General features: G+C 32.3%; 1 protein-coding gene across 3 annotated transcripts in view; it reads left to right on the plus strand.

Moving 5' to 3' along the window:
* The window catches only part of TMEM65 (transmembrane protein 65), a 78,510-nt gene that overhangs the window by 52,396 nt on the left and 5,419 nt on the right, over positions 1-20,695 (plus strand). For 2 of the 3 annotated variants that reach the window (XM_035277402.3, XM_035277403.3), the window contains 5 exons: positions 7,519-7,563; positions 10,578-10,645; positions 14,834-14,888; positions 16,012-16,054; positions 17,976-18,081. In XM_035277402.3, coding sequence (XP_035133293.2) covers positions 7,519-7,563; positions 10,578-10,645; positions 14,834-14,888; positions 16,012-16,054; positions 17,976-18,081 — 317 coding nt within the window. The remainder of the gene's footprint in view (positions 1-7,518; positions 7,564-10,577; positions 10,646-14,833; positions 14,889-16,011; positions 16,055-17,975; positions 18,082-20,695) is intronic. The other variant, XM_035277404.3, reaches the window with a different exon arrangement.

Here is a 20,695-nt window from a genome sequence, read left to right on the forward strand (position 1 = left end):
CAAAAAGTTTAGTATTTTAGATGTGTTTTCTAATTTTTACCTCAAAATTTCTCTTAATGAAAAACAAACTCAATATCCTCATCTTTTTAACATATGCGACTATGAATATAAGTATGTAATACTTTTATATAAAAATGGCTTGTTTAATGTAAAATATTTGCAGTGAAACCCCTATTATAGCTATCAGTTTTGACTAAAAAGTACAGTCAAAGGAAAAGACTTTGTTGACTTCTTAAAACTTTACTTCCTCAAGAACAGATTGGAGAAAGAGTCTCATTTCCAACAATTTTTATTTGACTTACTACAACAAAAATCAGCAGTTTATAGCAACTGTCTTGTTTACCCTTTAGCAAAGACTTTTAAATGTAAAACCTAAAGGAAAGAAATTTATATGTAAATATTATCTCATGGATTTTTGTAGATAATTTTTCTGTCCTATGTATTTTTACACATAGAATCCTATTAAGAACAACTTTTCCTTCATTGGGAAGTGTCTAAGAAAGAGGACATGTAAGGAAGTTTGGATGTTGGTTATTTTGCCCACTATTATGAGTAAACTCTTATACTTTAGGAAAGCAGAATATTTTGGTATCAAGGATTTTGTTCTGTGTTCATGAAAATATGGTCATCTGGTTTTCTCTCCTTTGTAGATTTCTCGGTTAGGCTTTGTTTTTAATGTTATTCTGTCCTCACTAAATGAGTTGAAAAGTATTTTCTCATCTATTTTTGGAAGAACTTTTGAGTTTGTTAGATTGGTGTTTTTTCTTTAAATGTTTTAACCAAATTCATCAATGAAACCATCTAGGTTTGGAAGGGGTTGTGTGTGTGTGTGTGTGTGTGTGTGTGTGTTTACATATAAAGTTGTTTGGTAACAAATCAGTTTTGTTAGAGCCATTCAGATTTTTGTTTGTTTAATCTTCTGCTAGTTTCAGTAGGTTGTATTTTTTAAGGAATTTGTCCATTTCATCTATGTTGTTGAATTTGTGAGCATAGCATTTTTCATAATACTCTTATTTTTTTAATGTCTGTGAGATCTCTAATGATGCCCCCTCTTTCATTCCTGATATGAGTAATTCTTATTTTCTTTTTGTCTATCAGTGTAGCTAGGAGCTAGGGTCTTATTGTTTTATTGATCTTTTCAAATAACCAATTTTGACTCTTTATTGTTTGCTTTCTGTTTCTTTGCTTCTTCCTACTAGTTTATGTTTACTTTGCTTTTTAGCTTCTTAAGTTAGAATCATAGATTATTTATTTTAGACCTTTCTTCTTTTTAATATATTTCAAACTATAAATTCCTTCCCAAGCATTTATTTAGCTGCATTCTATAAATTTTGATATATTGCATTTTAATTGAAATATTTTCTAATTTCCTTTTTGGTTTCTTCTTTGGTCCATGTATTTAGAAGATGTTTAATTTCCAAATTTGTTTTTACATGAATCTTAATGTTACTGATCCCATTATAGTCAGAGAACATATTTATGATTTTAATCAAATTTATTAACACGTTTTGTGGATCAGCATATGTTCTATCTTGAGGAATGTGCCATCTGTACTTGAAAATAGTATATATTCTACAGTTGTTGGGCGTCGTTTTGTATAAATATCAATTAGATCAACATAGTTGATAGTGTTCAACTTTATTACTTACTGATATTTTTGCCTAGTTTTCTGTCAATTACTGAGAAAAAGGCTTTTATATCTCTAATTATGGAAGTGTTTGTTTTTCCCTTTAATTCTGTTAGATTCAGCATCACACATTATGAAATTCTGTTATTAGGCATAAACATTCAGTTGTTATACCTCCTGATTCATTGACCCTTTTGTCATTTTGAAATGTCCCTGGTTTATCATAATATTTTTTTGTCTTTTACGTCTACTTCATCTGCTATTGAGCCATTCCAGCCTTTATAATCCTACTGTTTGTCTATAGTATATTTTTTGCCATCCATTTACTTTCAGCCTATTAAACTGTAATCCTTGGGATATCATATAGTTGGGTCTTACTTTTTAAATTCATTTTTACAGTCTCTACATTTTAATTGGAGTGTTTAATCCATTAAAATTGAATGTAATTACTGATATGGTTGGATATAAGTTTACTATTTTACTGTTTGTTTTCTGTTTGACCTTCTGTTTTTTTCTTTCTGTTTTACTTTCCTGCATTCTTTATGCTTAATTGAACATTTCTTCAAATTCTCCTTCAAGTCATTTATTAGATTCTTAACTATGTTCTCTTTGTATTTTTTTCTGTATGTGCAGTTACTCTAGGGATTGCAGCATGCATTCCTAACTTTTTGGACTCTTTTTTTTTTTTAATTTTTTTTCTTTTTTTTTAGAGATGGGGTTTCTCCATGTCGGTCAGGCTAGTCTCGAACACCCAACCTCAGATGATCCGCCTGCCTCCGGCCTCCCAAAGTGCTGGCATTACAGGCGTGAGCCACTGTGCCTGGCCAACTTTTTGGACTCTTATAGCTAATATTGGACCATTTTATTTTCATCATAGAAATGTTGCAACTAAATTATCAAATTGGTCCATTTACTTCCCTGTTCATCCTTAATGCTATGATGTCATATGTATTCATCTACATATTTTATAAACACTATAAGGCAGTGTTATAATTTTTGCATTAGACAATCATATCTATTTAAATTAAATTACTAGGAAAAAGTATCTTTTATATTTACCCAGACATTTACCATTTCTGATGGTCTTTATTCTTTCCTCAGGAGCTTACTTCTCAACTGCTATTTCCCTTCAGACTAAAGAGTTTCTCTTGCATTTTCCATATTGCTCGTTGACTAACACATTCTTATAGTGTCAGTTATCCATAATGTATTTTGCCTTCTTCATTCTTAAAGGATACGTTTGTTGGATGTAGAATACTGGACTAATACCCATTTTCTTTCTGTATACTCAAGTCATTGTTTTTTGTAATTACTATGCCATTTATTTCTGACTACTTTTAAGATTTTTTGCTTTCTGATTATTTTTCTTCATATTTATTCCACTAGAAGTCCACTGAACTTCCAGAATCTTTTGATATTTTTGTCTTCCACCAAATTTGGGAAATTTGTAGCCATTATTTATTCAAAGAGTTTTTGTTCCTAGTTTCTCTACTTGTCTTTTAACTATAATTATACATATATTAGCATATATTAGCCCTTTTAATATTTAGCCATTGCTCCCTGAGACTCTGGTTTATTGTTTTTTAATTCTTTTAGTCTCTGTTGTTCAGACTGAATAATTTTTATTGATTTTACATTATTTTCACTAACTCTCTTGTCATCTTCAGTCTGCTTGTAAGCCTCTCCAGTTAATTTTTTTAAATTTTAATTTCTGGGTTTTTTTTGAGGCGGAGTCTTGCTCTGTTGCTCAGGCTGGAGTGCAGTGGCACAATCTTGACTCACTACAACCCCCACTTACTGGTCAAGCAGTTCTCCTGCCTCAGCCTCCTGAGTAGCTGGGCTTACAGATGCCTGCCACCATGCCTGGCTACTTTCTGTATTTTTAGTAGGGACAGGGTTTCACCATGTTGGCCAAGCTGGTCTCAAACTTCTAACCTTGTGATCCGCCTGCCTCAGCCTCCCAAAGTGCTGGGATTACAGGCATGAGCCACTGCCCCTGGCCCCAGTTAATTTTATCACTTCAGATAATGTACCTTTCAGTTCTAGAACTTCTTATTGGTTCTTTTTTTTCAGTATTCTGTTTCTCTGATGAGATTTCCTGTCTTATCATTCACTTAAGCATATTTTTTTTACATCTTTGACTATAGTTTTAATTACTCCTTTAAAGTTTTTGTCTACTAATTCTAACATTTGAGTGACTTTGGGATTGGTCTCTGTCTATTGTCTTCTGAAAATGGGTCATATTTTTCTTTCTCCTTGTTTGTGAAGTAATTTTGGATATATCCTAGTTAGTGCTATAATTATTACATTGTAGAGACTCTGGATTCTGTTTTATTCATCTGAAAAGCCTTGATTTTTCTTTGTTTTAGCAGCATTTAATGGTTAGATTCAAACTGCAAACCCTTCTGGGCTGCCTTCAAATCTTTACTCATTTTACCTTGAGCTGGCATTTTTGAAGTTTTCCCTGCACATGTATGGTTCCACAAGTCAGCTATAGACTTGAACTGAATATATGCACAGAATTTAGGACTCTTCCTTTTGACTCTATCCTTTCCAGGATTCTTCCCTCACTTTCTAGTTGCTTTGGTTACCTGGCACCTCATCCTCTGGTTCTCCAGACAGATAGACTGAGGAATTTTCATCAGAGCTTTAGTTGCTCTGCATGTTGTGACTGGGGCCTGCCCACAGGCTGAAAGCTGCAACAAACAGGTAACTAACTCACTTAGTGTCATTTCTTTTTCTGTGTTGATTCCCGTCTAGAATCAGCCTGGTTTCAATAATTTTCTAGTGCTTTCAGGTAGTTGATTTGTTGTATTTTTGTCTGCAGTTTATAGTTGTTCCACGCAGGAAAATTCCTCTGATAAGTGGTTACTCAGCCATTGTGGAAAGTAATGTGGCAAATGTGGTATGGTGAAGTGCAAGCTTAATCGTTATTTTGTTATTTTAAAATATCCAGAAAAGGAAGAGAGTATGATGTATATAATAAACACGCACGCACACACACACACACACACGGAAAGAACTGTTTTACCTCCATAGTTCACTTAATAAAACATTGGAGCAGAAAACATTTCCAATGTAAGTATAGATGGTTTACCATATGTCAAAAGAAAATTCCTTTTTTTTTTTTTTTTAAATGAGATGGAGTTTCGCTCTTGTTGCCCAGGCTGGAGTGCAATGGTGCATTCTCGGCTCACCGCAACCTCTGCCTCCTGGGTTCAAACGATTCTTCTGTCTCAGCCTCCCAAGTAGCTGGTATTACAGGCATGTGCCACCATGCCCGGCTAATTTTTTGTATTTAGTAGAGACAGGGTTTCACCATGTTGGCCAGGATGGTCTTGATCTCTTGACCTCGTGATCTGCCCACCTCAGCCTCCCAAAGTGCTGGGATTACAGGCGTGAGCCACCGCACCTGGCCCAAGAAAATTCTTAAAAAAAACTATATATATATATATGTATGTGTGTGTGTGGAAATAAACCTTCTAGGATTTATTGTGACTATTTTCAGGGATATTAGCAGCAATTACATTTTAAAACCTATAGATGACTGAAACCTTGGGCTGATTTACAAGTTCTGTTGTGTATTGTATAGGTAATTTTTTTTTAACTTCTGATGTATGTTTTGTTTTGATTCAGTTAACATAAGAAAGAATAATTTCTGATTTAAAAATATTTGAGCCTGATGCAGTGGCTCATGCCTGTAATCCTAGCATTTTGGGAGGCTGAGGCAGGTGGATCACCTGAGATTAGGAGTTCAGGACCAGCCTGGCCAACATGGTGAAACCTCATCTGTACTAAAAATACAAAATTAGCTGGGTGTGGTGGCACATGCCTATAGTACCAGCTACTCGAGAGGCTGAGACAGGAGAATCACTTGAACCTGTGAGGTGGAGGCTGTGGTGAGGTGACATCGCACCACTGCATTCCAGCCTGGGTGAGACAGAGTGAGACTCTGTCTCAAAAATATAATAAAATAAAATAAAATAATTTGATGGATACTTTCCAATAAGATTTTCACTTTCTAGGAAATATTCTTTTCATGATTCCTCTTGTATTCTGTAGGTTCTTTGTGAAGCAGGAGGTAGAATCTGTATTTTGATTTTACTTTCATCTCCATGCCAATAGTTTTCCTTCCTGCTCTATCTCCTTTATTTTGTATTTCTTTCTCTTAACATTTCTTAATTGCCTCTAGTTTTTTATGTGTAGTAGGAAAGAAAGATTAGGAATATTGATTATATTATTTGATTTTTTTCTTTATTCCACTACACGGTTTTTTAACTTGCCTAGCCCTTATCTTCTTTGCTATTGTAAAAATTTTTAAATGTTTTACTCAGTGAGTTGGGAATTTGAAGAAGTAAAAGCAAGGACTCCATATACTCTCATTCTATTGGGAAGGTCCTGCTTGTTGAATTTTTAGGTATTTCAAGATGTTCCAGTCAACTGACAAGGACTTCTTACAGTGTCAGAACTGTAGTGATGAGAGTAAAGCACTAACAAATAGTTCTGGTATGTAAGTAACCACGTTTGCATGTTTACTTCACCAGAAAATTCTCTGGAGTATAGCAATATCCTGTATTCCCTGTTAGATATTTGGAAAACCACTTGCATGCTTTCAAAGGAGATTTTGAGTTAATCGTGTTAATCAAAGAAGAAGAATATATTTTAATCATGTGAAATTTCTAAAAGATTAGTATATATCTTCACTTCTTAATTCTTCTAAAAAAGAAAAAGTAAAACTTAAGCTTTCTTTCTTAGAACTTTCTAAATACTAAGAAAATTAAACTTGAGGTTTTAATATATTTCTTACTGTAAAGCCATTATGGAACTTGTAAGATACCAGTCACTAATGGGGACTATATTTCCTTTTATATATAGATTATCAATAGAGATTTGTTTGATATTTACTTTTATACTAAATTATTCTTATGTTTCCATAAAATATAAATATAAATAAAAATTTTTAAGATGTATATTTAGTTTGTAATGTGTTTCTTGGGATAATTTGGTTGTACTAAATCTTTAGAGTAATCCACTATATGGATTCTTCTCTGTATGATAACAATTCTGTCCAATTGGTTGACTGTAAAGAAGATGGAATTTTCTACCTTTTTATTATAGTTTACTCTTAAACAAATGGTGAGATGGCTATTGTTATGAGACTAGGTAGGTTGCTTCTTGTAATAGTTGTTAATTTTTAGATATAATGATGACACTTAAAGATACTCTGGCTTATACTTGGGAAAACTTTGTTACTTGTGATTCTGAATAACACCCTACTTTTAAAAGTTGTTATACTGTATAGAGTGCCCTATTACCCAGTAGTACAGGTTCCAGAAATTAAAATGTTCAGTTATATTATCAACAGAGATTAAGGAACAGAATACAATTCAGTGAAGTCATTGTTTTCATACATTGCTTTAAAAATATTTTCTTCTTTTTAAAGATACCTAGATCTGTTGGAATATTCACTTTTTCCACTATCAATGATTTTTGTTTGTGTATTTCTTAAGTCATCTAGGGTTGCCATCTTAAAGAAGAGTAGCTATATTTCTAAAGTGTTTTTCTACTTTAATTAATGCAAACAGTCTTATTATCTAGATGCAAGGACTTAAAAAAAATCTGAAAAACAAAAAACAAATGAACTTACCCAGGTCTAGAGTCCATGTTAAGCTTGTAACTAAGCTCAGTTTCATTTGCTGGCCTTTTGATTTAATCCATACTGATTAATATTTTCTGTATGGATAAGTTTGGTCCATTAACTTAAAGATAATTTATGAATAAACTCTGATATTCTCCCACTTTGTAAATCTTCTGTATTTTCTTCATTGTAATAAAAAAATATCATGCTATAGTAACTAATTCTTGCCCCACGCCCTTTTTTTCCCCTTTAGAAAAATTGGAAGCTCCACCACCCACCCCAGGACAGCTGAGATATGGTAATGGTTCTATAATTGTTAAATATATGTTCATCTATTTTTTGGCCTTGAAATAATTGTATCATTCATTGATAGCACAGAAGAGTCAGTAAATTAAATCTTTCCAGATAGAGAAGATTATCCTGTTCATTATATGAAGCACAAAGTTTATAAACTTGGCTGATGACATAAAACAATATTTAAATAGCTAATATTGTTAAAAAGATCTAATATTATTAAAGTATTATTGCCATTTAGAAATAGAATTATTTTTATGATAGAAGTTTTCTTAATTTCCAGGAAAAAGGATGTATTTACTTTAGTTTGAATTTAAGTTGGGTAAATGCAGAACTGGAATTTCTAGGCCCAAGGCTAGATAGAACTGTTCTTTGGTGGAGAAAATGCTTCTGGCTGGCTGGCAGTAAGAATGAAAAAAGTAAAGTTTATTTAAACTACCAAGAAGAAGGACCTTATTAAAATGCTGCTTTCTTTCTCTTTTCTCTATTATGATAGGAATAAATATTCAGAATAAATAAATATTCAAGAATATACCAAAATAGCGTAAAACAAGTTGGTATGTTATAAAGATAGAAGTGAATTATTTAACAGTATAGTGAATTAGATTAGGTTGTAAATTAAAGCTAAATCGGAAATGTGATTTGCTAACAACTGCTAAGTTCGAGAACAGTGTTTCTGAGAGTAAATTGAAGAAGCCACAAATTAGTAGGGGATCATTACATACTAGAGAGTAAATATATATAATTAAAACAAAGTCTAATGACCAGTTATTTTTTCTCTGACAGGTAGAATGTAATTTATATTAGAAATTAGTAACTTTCCTCAAATACCAAAACAGTTTAGGAATTCTTTAAGACTTCTCTTCCCAAGTAATCTTTCATGATTCTCCCAGCTTAGAGTCATACAATCTATAGTTTGTAATACTGTATAATACTATTATCATTTTTTACAGGTATATTGAAATTTACTGTTTATATGGCTGTATTATCATACCTAAACCCCTTTAAGGCTGGGCACCAAGACTTATTTGTCTTCATATCTCAGGTGCCCAGTGGAGTGCCCTGTATATACTTATTTATATAAGGTTTTGAAAACAGTATTTTTTCCTTTGAGTTAAAATAAATTTTAATTTTAGGACATATTTATATAGGTATAAACATTAAAAACAAATCTTATAGTAAGTGATTATTATAACAGAGTGCCTTGGTTTTACTGACCAAGTTTTACTAGGATAGCAATTAGTATAATCTTAATTTAAGATCACCTAATTTTAAGATATTTGTAACTGGCCAATTTTAGAGATGCTATTAAGTGAATCCCAAGATGTTAATTAATTCTAACCAGTTTCATAATTATTTTTCTGTACGTAAGTAGCTTTCTCTTTACTGTAAATGTTTTATTTAGTGAATTTTTAGAATTTCATTATATTCTTAACATATTAAATTTGTAATGTGTATTGGTTTTGGAAGCTGCTTTTCATAAAATTTTGAGTGTTTAGTGAACAACCAGACTTAGCCAATAAGTTAAAAAACTAAGGCTAGACTCTTTGAAAAATTCCATTTTATTAATGTTCTACTTGATTTTTACCATCTTTAATAACTTAATATTTTTAATAATTAAGGATATTGTCCTTGATCTTGGACATTCTTACTTAAAAACAAGAAGAAATTTTAAATGACCTATACTTATACTTATTATGAACTGGTTTTTGTAATATTGTATAGCTATAATAATATTGAAATAATGGTATTCTTATACTGTATATAGTATTGTACCTTCGTCTTAGTCATTGATAGTGGTCATGGGTAGAAGTGCTTTTTTTTGACTACTTATTAGTATTCCCTGATAGGTGCAGAGCTCAATATAGTAATATCAAATTTTTATAACTTCTGGATTATATTTTAATTATACTTTCTGTGGCAATAACTGCATTAAAGAAAAAAGACTGAAATTAATAAACACATATAACCAGTTGGTTTAAGAGACTATTTTTTGTGTGTTTATTTATTTAATGTTTGTTGAAAACAAACTATTTTTTATTGCTTGTTGAAAAAAGTCCTCTACTGAACATATGTTCACTATACCTTGGCAATTTTATAGATTAATTAGAATAAAGTCTTTTACCTATTCCCAGCTTTTAATCTGTTTCACAGTCTGCCTTCAATTCTTTCAATCTGGAATTCTCTTACTTTCCAGGTTAGTGGTCATCAACTTAATTAAATAATAGTTTTTGAGCATCTCCTATGCCCTCGGTATTCTGCTGAAGATGTAGATATGAAAGAAATGAAAATAAATATATAAAAAATATATAGGTGTATGTAGTTACATTTCTCATATCTCAGATTGTTTAGATTATATACCCAGTAGATGACATAAGGTGTGTTTTCGGTAGCAAGAGGTGAAGTTACAGTTTAATTTAAATAAAATATTGATAGTTTATAGTTTGCAATAGCATTTAGGAATATTAGTAAATTGTGGGGGGTGGGAAAGATTGCATATAGATAAGATAGTCACCTTTTACTAACATTTCTTTAAAAAAAAGAGTGAGTAAAAGCAACCAAATAGCTTCTCTGACATTTGATTTAGGACATTTTTAATTATTTCTAATACAGAAATCAATTTTATAGTATCAGACTTTAGGTGTAAGAGAAAAAGAAATCGATGTCAGTAGTAATTAATCAGGTAAAACATGGTACTCATATATGTTTACTAATTTGTTCTACTGTTAATTGTATGTATATTTATGTGTGTGTGCCTGTGTTACCAGTAAGAAAACACAAAAGCCTAACACAATTATTTTACATGTTTTGTATTTTTTCTGGTTTGTTTTGTTTTTTTCCCCACTATAGCTTCTATTTATAGCAGTAGCAGCATCTATTGGCTATGGAGAATGAGAATCAAATCTTGAAGATTATCAAGTCTGTTTAGGATGGATACTTTGATCATATCATCTGTTTTTGTCATTCTAAAGTTATAGAAATCTTAAAATATATTTTTCTGTTTTTGATGTTTTTCAGTATTCATCCACAATGCGATACCTTTCATAGGGTTTGGCTTTTTGGATAATGCAATTATGATTGTTGCAGTAAGTTCTTTCTCTCACTGCTTCTATTTTAAGTTAATAAATTAATGTGGTCTACATTTTCCTAATAATTTTTCTATTGTTAATAAAGTTTTAATATCATAATGAACAAGGATGTTTTTTACTTATATTAATTAGACTGTAGCTCAATTTTAAGGCATCATATTTATTAATCATTAAGATGTTAAGTAAGCCATTTAAACAAATAGACTTTTGGTAGAGCATTTAGACAGAATATTTAGGGCCTATATTATCACATTTAATTTCAACATTCTTAATAAAGAAAAATAGTATGTAAAATGTTCTGATGTTCTTTAATTGTGTTGGCAATTATCATCACATATATAGGTAATTATCTGATTTAGTTCCTTGTTCAATTTTCCGACATGAAAATGTTTTAAAGCATGTTTTGATACATAGTCTAGCCTTCAGTCTAGCCATTTTTTAAAGTTTCAATTTAATTAAATGAATATATCTCCCTTTTGCCTTTGTTCCATCATAGTGTTAAAAAATTCCCCTTTGCTGTGGTATTTTAATGTAAGGGTGCTCCTTAAAAGTGTTTGATCTCAGAGATGGCTGACTTACCTTTCTTACTACTATGTAATGCCTTTTGTTAATGTATGCCAACATCAGGTTCATACTCTAAAGTCAGAAATGGATCCATGATTAAAATGCAAGTCTTCTAAAACTGCCCAGTGCTCTCTCCATTTTCAAGAACATACCAAAGTTTAGCTACAGTTTATGAATTTATCATAATGAGGTTTTTGTTATAATTATATTTGATTTACAGTAATTGTTTAAATAATCTAGTCAACTCAGATTTCAGTAGTTTCAGAGAAGAGGGCATGGTTCTAAATAGTTGAATAAGTTTCTCACATTCACAGATATATAAATAGGCCAATTTTATTCTTATATACATATTATGAAAATGCCATAATCAGTCAAAAAGCTATTCACTTCTCTTATTTTGTCCAGGTAAGATAGATTGATCACAGTCTAGTTAAGATGGCAATTATCAACTTTAAATACATATTTTTAGAATACTTTATGTGAAGTCATTCTTTTCAGGTATTAGCATTAGATTGAAGGTAATAGATCTTGAATACACTTAGTGGGAGGAGAAAAAAGTATAATGTACTTTGAATACCAGTTTATGAGTTCTCAGGTGGGGTCTTAATTTAAACTCGTTGGAGAAAATCAAAGTGTTTCACACTAGAAACTTTTCTCAGTTAGGACTTACAGAGTTTGTTCTCAGCTTCACTGACTCTAACTTTAAAAAATATTTTGTAAATGATAGCTAAAGTGTAGGAGACTGCTGAACAAGTGGAATGACCTTAGGATTGTTGAATGTGAGGCAAATACATATGAGAGAGGCAGGTTTTCTTTTTGGTGTTTTAGAAATCGCATGTACTACAAATGGACATAAATAGATTTGGTTTCAAAATAGGAATTTTAAAAGTAATTTACATTGTATAGATTATAAAATTTATGTAAACATGGTTCATTCAAGAATGGTTTTGTTTTCTATATAGTCTAGCCTTATCTCCAGATTGATGGGGGTCAGCTACTAAACCAAACACCCACATTCTAGGGTCAAATTATTGTAGTATTGTTCACTATGTGATGTTCCCCAGGTCTGGGCCTCATTATGAGGATAACTAAGAGTCCATTATTTTTCCAGGCCTGAGATGGTTGACTCCAAATTAGTAATACTTGTTATACTGTTTATATTGCAATCCAGTTTCAGGGGCTTAACAACCATTTTATTTATTTTTTCTTATTTTTTCCCCCCAGCACATCCAGTACACAGAAAAGCAGTTTTTATTTAAATAATACTGAAATAAATTTTTAAGCCACCGACATCACTACCTGATTAAGAGTAGTAGGTATGGCAAAAATATTATCCTGTGATAGTTGCAAACTAATTTAGAGACAATAAAATTTTCCATTGAGGCTTTATAATATGGAATGCTGAGACCAAAACATATAAATAATGTAACTGTAGAATATATGAAAGGGGAAATAAGTGATTATTATCTTAAGAATGTTTTTCATCTTTTATTTAAAAAATACTGATCAACCCCTTTCATTGTGGGACAGCTATGAATGTTTTAAGACAGTAAATTGGCCGAGCGCGGTGGCTCAAGCCTGTAATCCCAGCACTTTGGGAGGCCGAGGCGGGTGGATCACGAGGTCAAGAGATCGAGACCATCCTGGTCAACCTGGTGAAACCCCGTCTCTACTAAAAATACAAAAAATTAGCTGGGCATGGTGGCACGTGCCTGTAATCCCAGCTACTCCGGAGGCTGAGGCTGGAGAATTGCCTGAACCCAGGAGGCGGAGGTTGCGGTGAGCCGAGATTGCGCCATTGCACTCCAGCCTGGGTAACAGGAGCGAAACTCCGTCTCAAAAAAAAAAAAGACAGTAAGTTGAGGAGATAGTTGATTCTTCTTTTTTTGTATCATAGACATTTGATGTTTTCCTCCTTCCTGTTAGGTGTACTTTCCCACCCTAGTTGTAGTCATAAAAACAAATTCCTGTGTAACTTCTGTAATAGATTTGGCCCTTATATTGGTTGTTCTTCATACTAAGTCTTTGTTTCATAGTTTTAAAAATATTTTTATGTTACTGGATTGCTTTTTATAACTAGGGTTTTGGGTTACTTTACTTACAGTTTAATTGGATGGAATTTATTAGAATTCTAGAGTAGATTGATTGTATTAAGGATAATGAACCACGTGTAACTTTAAGACAACTATTATTTATTAAGACAACTATTGTTTATAATTTCTGCCTCACCTATTGACACAAAGTTTGATGTAATTATGGGACACAGTAAAGCAGTGGATAGTCCATTTCCCTCAAACCATCTTTGACTTTATATGGGGCTTTTCTTGCTGTTAGAAGGACCTTCAGCTCTGTTACATTCAACCAAATGATTAAATTATTAAGAGATTCTCCTTGGGCCATTGCCAGCCATTCATTGCTATTAAGATGCTGTATTTATTATTAGACTGTTATCAGATGCCTTTCTTCTATATTGGTGCTCTAGGTTTTTTTTGCATTTACATATAATGATACACATCTTCATTCTTTTTCTCAGTGTCTTTTCTTTTCTTTCTCTTTATTTCTTCTTCAGAAATCTGTTTCTTGGGTTATATTTACAGCCTTGTAATTTGAACTTTTATGCATTAGGACAAAAGACTTTCGAACTTTAATGCATCAGGCTGTTGGGTCCATATTCAGCAAGAATTATGTCTTAACGTGATGCAACCAAAAGCTCTAGGGGAAATAATCTTGAGGAAAACTCTTTTCTGTTTTGTAAATAATTGATGAGAAATGCAGTTTTTCTATATAACAAATAAGACTTTTTTCCCATCACAAATATCATTGAGATTTGAAACATTTTTTAGAAATATTCAAGAGAACTGTTGAAAATTAAGTTTTCTAATGGCAGCATTGCTCAGGGATTAGAACTGAATTAGCGCAATAGATCCTAGGGTTTCTTCTCTATTCTATTAGAACAGTTTAATCGTCTTCACTTCAGTTTCTCATTTTTAAAATGAAAGTGAAAATGTGAGCTTCAGAGGAATGATGATATACAGGTAGAAAGTCTTAAACTCAAATCAGTAGCGATACAATAAGGCTTTGTTTTTTGTGTAGATCTATTGTACTAAATGCTGTTGCTGCTTATAAATGAATGTATAGTTTCACTACTTAATGGAAAGAGCTAAGTGGTACAAGGATAATTTTATAAACCCCAATTTCCCTAGAAACTGGTTTAGTCTCTTTTTAATCTTTTGATAGAGTAAATAACAATAGTATAGATGTATATAGTTCAGAATTTAAAATCAATGTGAGTTGGTCTTGTGTTCAAAATCTTTAAAGCGTTTTTCTCTGTGGTAGAAAAATATAAATTCTAGATTTTTAATGATGAATTGTATTTCTACTTGTGTTGATAATTTTATTTTTATAAAAGCCTAATTTGAATGAATAAAATATTATTGATATTATCTATATGAATCATATATTTAATAATGTAATGAATTACTACATTATATGTGCATATTTGATGTATATAATTTTGTAGCACTAACGTGTTGATTTAACTATTTTTTCTGTTTTTATTAATGCTTTGCTATTGTAGTCACTTCAGCTTTAATTTTTAAGATTAATTTTTTTATATTTCAGGGAACCCATATTGAAATGTCTATTGGAATTATTTTGGGAATTTCAACTATGGCAGGTATTTAACAGTAGTTAATGTTATTTCATTGTCTTTACATTTATAAAACATTTCAATAGGTTAGAAGAGGGCAATTTATTTGAATGAGTTTACTCACTGAGATGTCTGTTAATTTTCTTCATCCTATTCTTCTAATTCGTAGTTTTGTATATGTTGCACTTTTTCTGAAAATTTTAGGTACTTTATATTATTAGTTATTGGATAACAGTACTCTGTTATACTGATTTTGCTAAGACAAGTTTTTCTGGCAATTCAGTGTTACTCCTAAACATTTCTACCCTTTGCCGCTATTGTTTATTTATGAGACGGAGTATCGCTCTGTTGCCCAGGCTGGCGTTCAGTAGCGTGATCTCGGCTCACTCCTGGGTCCCCGCCTCCCGGGCTCAAGGGATTCTTTTGCCTCAGCCTCCTGAGTAGCTGAGATTACAGGCGCCTACCACCACACCCAGCTAATGTTTGTATTTTTAGTAGAGACGGGGTTTCGCCATGTTGGCCAGGCTGGTCTCAAACGCCTGACCTCATGATCCACCCGCCTCGGCCTCCCAAAGTGCTGGGATTACAGGCGTGAGCCACTGCGCCCAGCCTATTACTTATTATTTTTAATTTCGAGTTGGGTAGAAAAATCAAAGAAGAAAATACAGATTAAACATCTGTCTCCTCTGTCCTATTTACCACTCTATTCTTCATGGAGGTAGAATTTGGGAACAGGTCTGTTGTATTTATTGTGGAAAGCATTAGGTAAATAAATTAATGAAAAAAAGTATTTTTTCTCCTTCACTTTCTTGAATTTCATAGCTCTACATGCAACTTTACCAATTCCTTTAAATATTACATGAAAGATACTACAAAATATTGTACAATTAATATTGAAATCAAAATAGAAATTGGCTGCCATAACAGAAAAAAAAAACTACTACTTAATGGAGGTAGACTATTATAATTTCAAAATTGTGTTATATTTCAAAACCTTCAGAATAAGAGCTGTCCAATGAGTTACTTTGGATATAGTTGCTGTAGTTTGAGAAATGTGCAGCTCTTCCAAGATCAATCCTTATTGATTACATAGTGATGTGTTATAATTATTTTATGTAATGATTTATTTGTTAATTTTTCAAATTTTTAGCTGCTGCTTTGGGAAATCTTGTGTCAGATTTAGCTGGACTTGGGTAGGTACATTCACTTCTTCATTTGTGTCTTCTGTACTTGCTATCTTTCTATTCCCTACTGTTCTTTAATTGTGAAGCATAAAAAGGGATATTTAATTTTTCTTTGTGTTCTAGAACTAAAATTTCAAATTTACTTTTTCTAAACTAATATTAAATACTACATCTTTGGTGTCCATCAAATGTAGATGCATGGGTGATATCCCAGTTATACATTATTAGTATCTCTGGAGGGGGAGCCCTAGCATTTGTGTTTGGTAATTTTCATGAGTGGTTTTGATGTATGTAAAAGTTTATTCTAAATCTACTGTAATATAAGCAAAATGGAACTTGTGTTTACTGAAGTATTTATATGTATTTTATAGAGATCTCCAAGGGTAAGACAGGATTAAAAGCAAGAACTTCTCTCATTATTCCACCTCACCCTACTCCCACACAACCCAAAGAGAAGGGATATGGCTCAAATTTGAGGATACTGACTTAACTTATTTTCCAAAAGGGGATTTTTCAAAGGAAGTAATGGCCAAAGCATATATGGGCTTAGCTATTTTTTGCTCTTTTTACTTCATGTGGCAGGACTAATGAAACAAAATGAGGACATCTACTTAGAAAAGGCCAGCTTTCTCTCTTTACATTCTTGTTCCAAGTGGCAGATGGCCTGAGCTGCTTCCTGAGCTTGGGGAAGGCTGGGGAAGTATAAATTAGACTAAGTGGACATTATTATGATAAATATGCTCTCTCTTGCTCTGTCTTTGACTTTGTTTCTTTTCTTTCCCTGGCTCATTTGACTGTTAGAATTTTAGAGTTGAATTTTTTTCTTAGTAGAAGTTAACTTAGCCCTATAATCTAGACAAAGCAGCTTTATAAGTGATCTAACCTTAACCTTTTATATTAGACTTCTGCACCGGAGTTTGAGGCCAAAGCCACAGTTAAAAATTCCTTTGCTTTAGGACCGTGGCAAGAATTTTATATTCTTGGAATTCCTGGCATAAATATATCATGATATCACCTCTTAAACATTCTATTTCCCAGTTTTCAACATTAAAGTAAATAATGAGAATATTATAGTCATTGTATAGCTTTCTGATATATTTAATAGAACCAGATAATCTAAGAATTTTAAAGCCATTTAGTTGTATATTGCATCATAAAACAATTATTTTTGTTTAGAGATGAAGATTTTTCTCGGAGTCTTTGTATTTAAAAACTGTTTCTCTTCTCTCTTTTTAGGGGGTATCATTAAATAACAAATGTCACATTTTATGCGTTCTCAGATGCATATTCTTAACATGTTTGATATCATGATCCATCTTATTGCTGGTAGTATGCATAGTTTAATTGGCAATTTTTTTCTTTCTTACAGTTCATAAAGTAAGAGTGTATCCAATAAATGATGGCAACTTAGAATTGATAAAATACTTGAGATTGGCCTGAAAGTTCTAGGGTGTTTTTATTAGTTTACCAATCTGAGGAATTTCGGAAACTTTTGCTGTCAAGTTACTAATTTGCATCATATGTTAAAGTACTTTGCTTTGCGTTTGAAATAATTGCAGAAATTCTAATTATCTGTATAAAATTGTTATATACCTTGAATTGTTTTTAAAAATAGTGCTAGAGAATAATTGCTCTAAGTCAATTAATTTTCCTTTGTATTAAATATGTTAATAGGAAAATATTTCTTAAACAATATATTTACATAAAATAAAAATTGAAAGTTGTAAAGACTGTTTGTCATTTCTAGATTACCAAGCGCAAATGTAAAATTATCTTGTTTCTCCTTGTAGTAATTAGTTTTTTACTATATGAGGATATTTTCATGTCTTTTTAAAAACCTATATTCTGTCCTCATGTCTTTTTTTTTTTGCTTTTATAAAGGCTTAATTGAAACATAACTCATATACCATATTGTCTTGTTTCTTCAAAGACTTGCAGGCTACGTTGAAGCATTAGCTTCTAGATTAGGCCTGTCAATTCCTGATCTCACACCAAAGCAAGTTGACATGTGGCAAACACGTCTCAGTACACATTTGGTAAGTAATTTACATGGTTTATGATAATGAATTGGGTAGCCAAAGCAAGATACGGTATATTTCAGGCCCTTGAGAAATTTGAGACTAAAATTGGTTTGAATGGAGTTTTTAACAAAAATTTTCCAGGCCTTGGCAGTTATCAGAAGAACAGTAATTTATGTTATTAACCTCTTATTTTTTGTAGGTATACTTAATTAAAAAAAATATTTATGCAATTCACTTAGTATTGAGGAGTATCTCTTAAAGGTTGGGGACTAAAGAACATAAAATGAAGAATAAAGAAAATGAAAAATTATGGTTATCCTTGAGGAACTTGTTTAGGTGGAAAACTAAAATGTAAACAAATTATAATTTACTATGACATGCAGTAATAGAATTATGTGCAAGATATAACAATGATAGAGGCAAGGGAATTTACACTGTGGGGAGAAACTTCTTTTGGTGGGGAGATTTCTTGGTGATTATTAGATCTAAGCTGATTTTTGAATTATTGATGAGACATTTACTAGATGAATAAGGAATTCCAAGTATACTGACTAGCAAGTAGAAAAGCATGATAAAAAAGGGTATAGTTAGGTAAATACAAGAACGTATTTCAGGAATATAATATGTAGTAGCTGTAGGTACCAGCAGCAGCAAACAACATTGGAGAAGTAAGCATGGATCAGATAGGAAAGGCATTGTTTATGAATGCTAAGGAGCTTGAGCTTCTTACCTAAGTGATGGAGAGCCAGGGGAGTTTTAAATAAGAGGGAAACTGGATGGATCATGATCCTATCAATAAAATCAAGAAAAAAAGGAGGAGGAATAAGCTTGTAAGGGAAGATAATGAGTTCTATTTTTGACACACTGAATTTGAGATACTAGTAGGACATTTGAGTGGTGACAACTTAGTAGGCATTTGGGTGAAAGTCAAAAGTTTAGATAGGTCCGAGCTAGTGATAATGGATATTGTCACTCATTCATTCAACAAATTCTTATTGTTTACGTATTATATGCTAGGTAGAGAGGTAGGAGTTTTGAATATTTTGGTTAACAAAATAGGAACTTATTTCTTGTAGATCTTACATTCAAGCATTGGGGAGACAGACAATAAACAATATGATAAATAAAAATATTTAGCATATTAGAAGTTTGTGCGTGTTATGGGAATAAAAAGAGAAAGCAGAGGGAGGCAGACTGCAATATTCAATAGGAGAGTCACTGTAGGCCTCACTGAAAAGGGAAGTGATAGTTAAAACCATGGAAGAAGATGAGATTTTGTAGGAGAGTGGTTCTCAAAATATGGTGCCAGCATCAGCAGGATCAGCATTACCTTAACTTCTTAGAAATGCAAACACTCAGTCTTCATCTTAGACCTGTCTGTTGTTATGTAAAAATTATTGTAAATTCAGCAGCTTAAAACAGCATGTATTTGTTATCTCTCATTTTCTGTGGGTCAGGTTAGGGTTAGGAATAGCTTAGAAGGGTCCTATGGAAGGGCAATCATGTCCAGCTAGGACCTGGTTTCTGTCTAGAAGCTCAATTGGTGATGGATCCACTGCCAGGCTCACCCAGGATTTTGGCAAAATTAATTCCCTTATGGCTGTGAGGGACCCAACTTCTGACTTACTGTTGCACTCTTATCTCCTACAGGCCTCCCTCCATCTAGGGGAAGCTTATACAACCTGCTTTTGGTAACTCAAAAGTTTATCACAAATTAGTAAACTTTTTAAAAACATTATGAGATTTTTCTGGGATTTTTTTTTTTTTTTTAGCTTTTCAGCTATCGTTAGTGTTAATGTATTTTATGTGTGGCCCAAGAAAATTCTTCTTTTCCAGTGTGACCCAGGGAAGCCAAAAGATTGGACACCCTGATCTATTGGTCACCTGCAGTTCCTTGTCATGTGGTCCTTTCTGTAGACCCTCTCACAACATGGCAGCCTGCATCTTCAGAGCCAGCAAGGCAGAACGAGAATGAGTCTGCTGGGAAGATGGAGCCCTATGTAATGTAATATAATCACAGGAGTAGCATCCCATCACCTTTCCTGTTATTCAAAGCAAGTTAGAGCATCCTACCCATGCTCAAGGGGAGTAGATTATGCAAAGACTTAAATATCAGAAGGAAGGAAGGTATCATGGGGGCTACCTTAAAATCTGTCTGCATGAAAAATTCCGGAGACAGAACCCAGCAATTTGTGTGTTAATTCTGCTGTACATTAAAGTTTGAGAACTGTTGTTCCAGAGAGAATGTGCAGAATTAAAGAACCTTAGACAATACCTAAGAGCTCATGGTCTTACGGGAGCTTTCAAGGAAGAAGTTTTAAGAAGCAATGAATGGTAATCAATTCCTCTTGATGTAAAGAAATCCAGTAAGATTTCTGATAATTTTTGTTTGTTTGATTTTGGATTTGGTATTTGGTTGCTCATTGATAATCATTTCTGAGCAATTTCTGTGAACTGATGTAAGAAAAATCAAATGGCAATGGATTGAAACATTAATGGGAGGTAATGAAGAATAAAATATAAAATTAATGTATTTAAGTTAGATGGAATTTATTTTAATGAAGATATTAAATGTTTTGGAAGTAAACAATTTTTACATGCAAAATATTCATACAGAGTATAAAAATAT

Source organism: Callithrix jacchus, chromosome 16 (genome assembly GCF_049354715.1).
Source record: "Callithrix jacchus isolate 240 chromosome 16, calJac240_pri, whole genome shotgun sequence".
NCBI classification, from domain to species: Eukaryota; Metazoa; Chordata; class Mammalia; order Primates; family Cebidae; genus Callithrix; species Callithrix jacchus.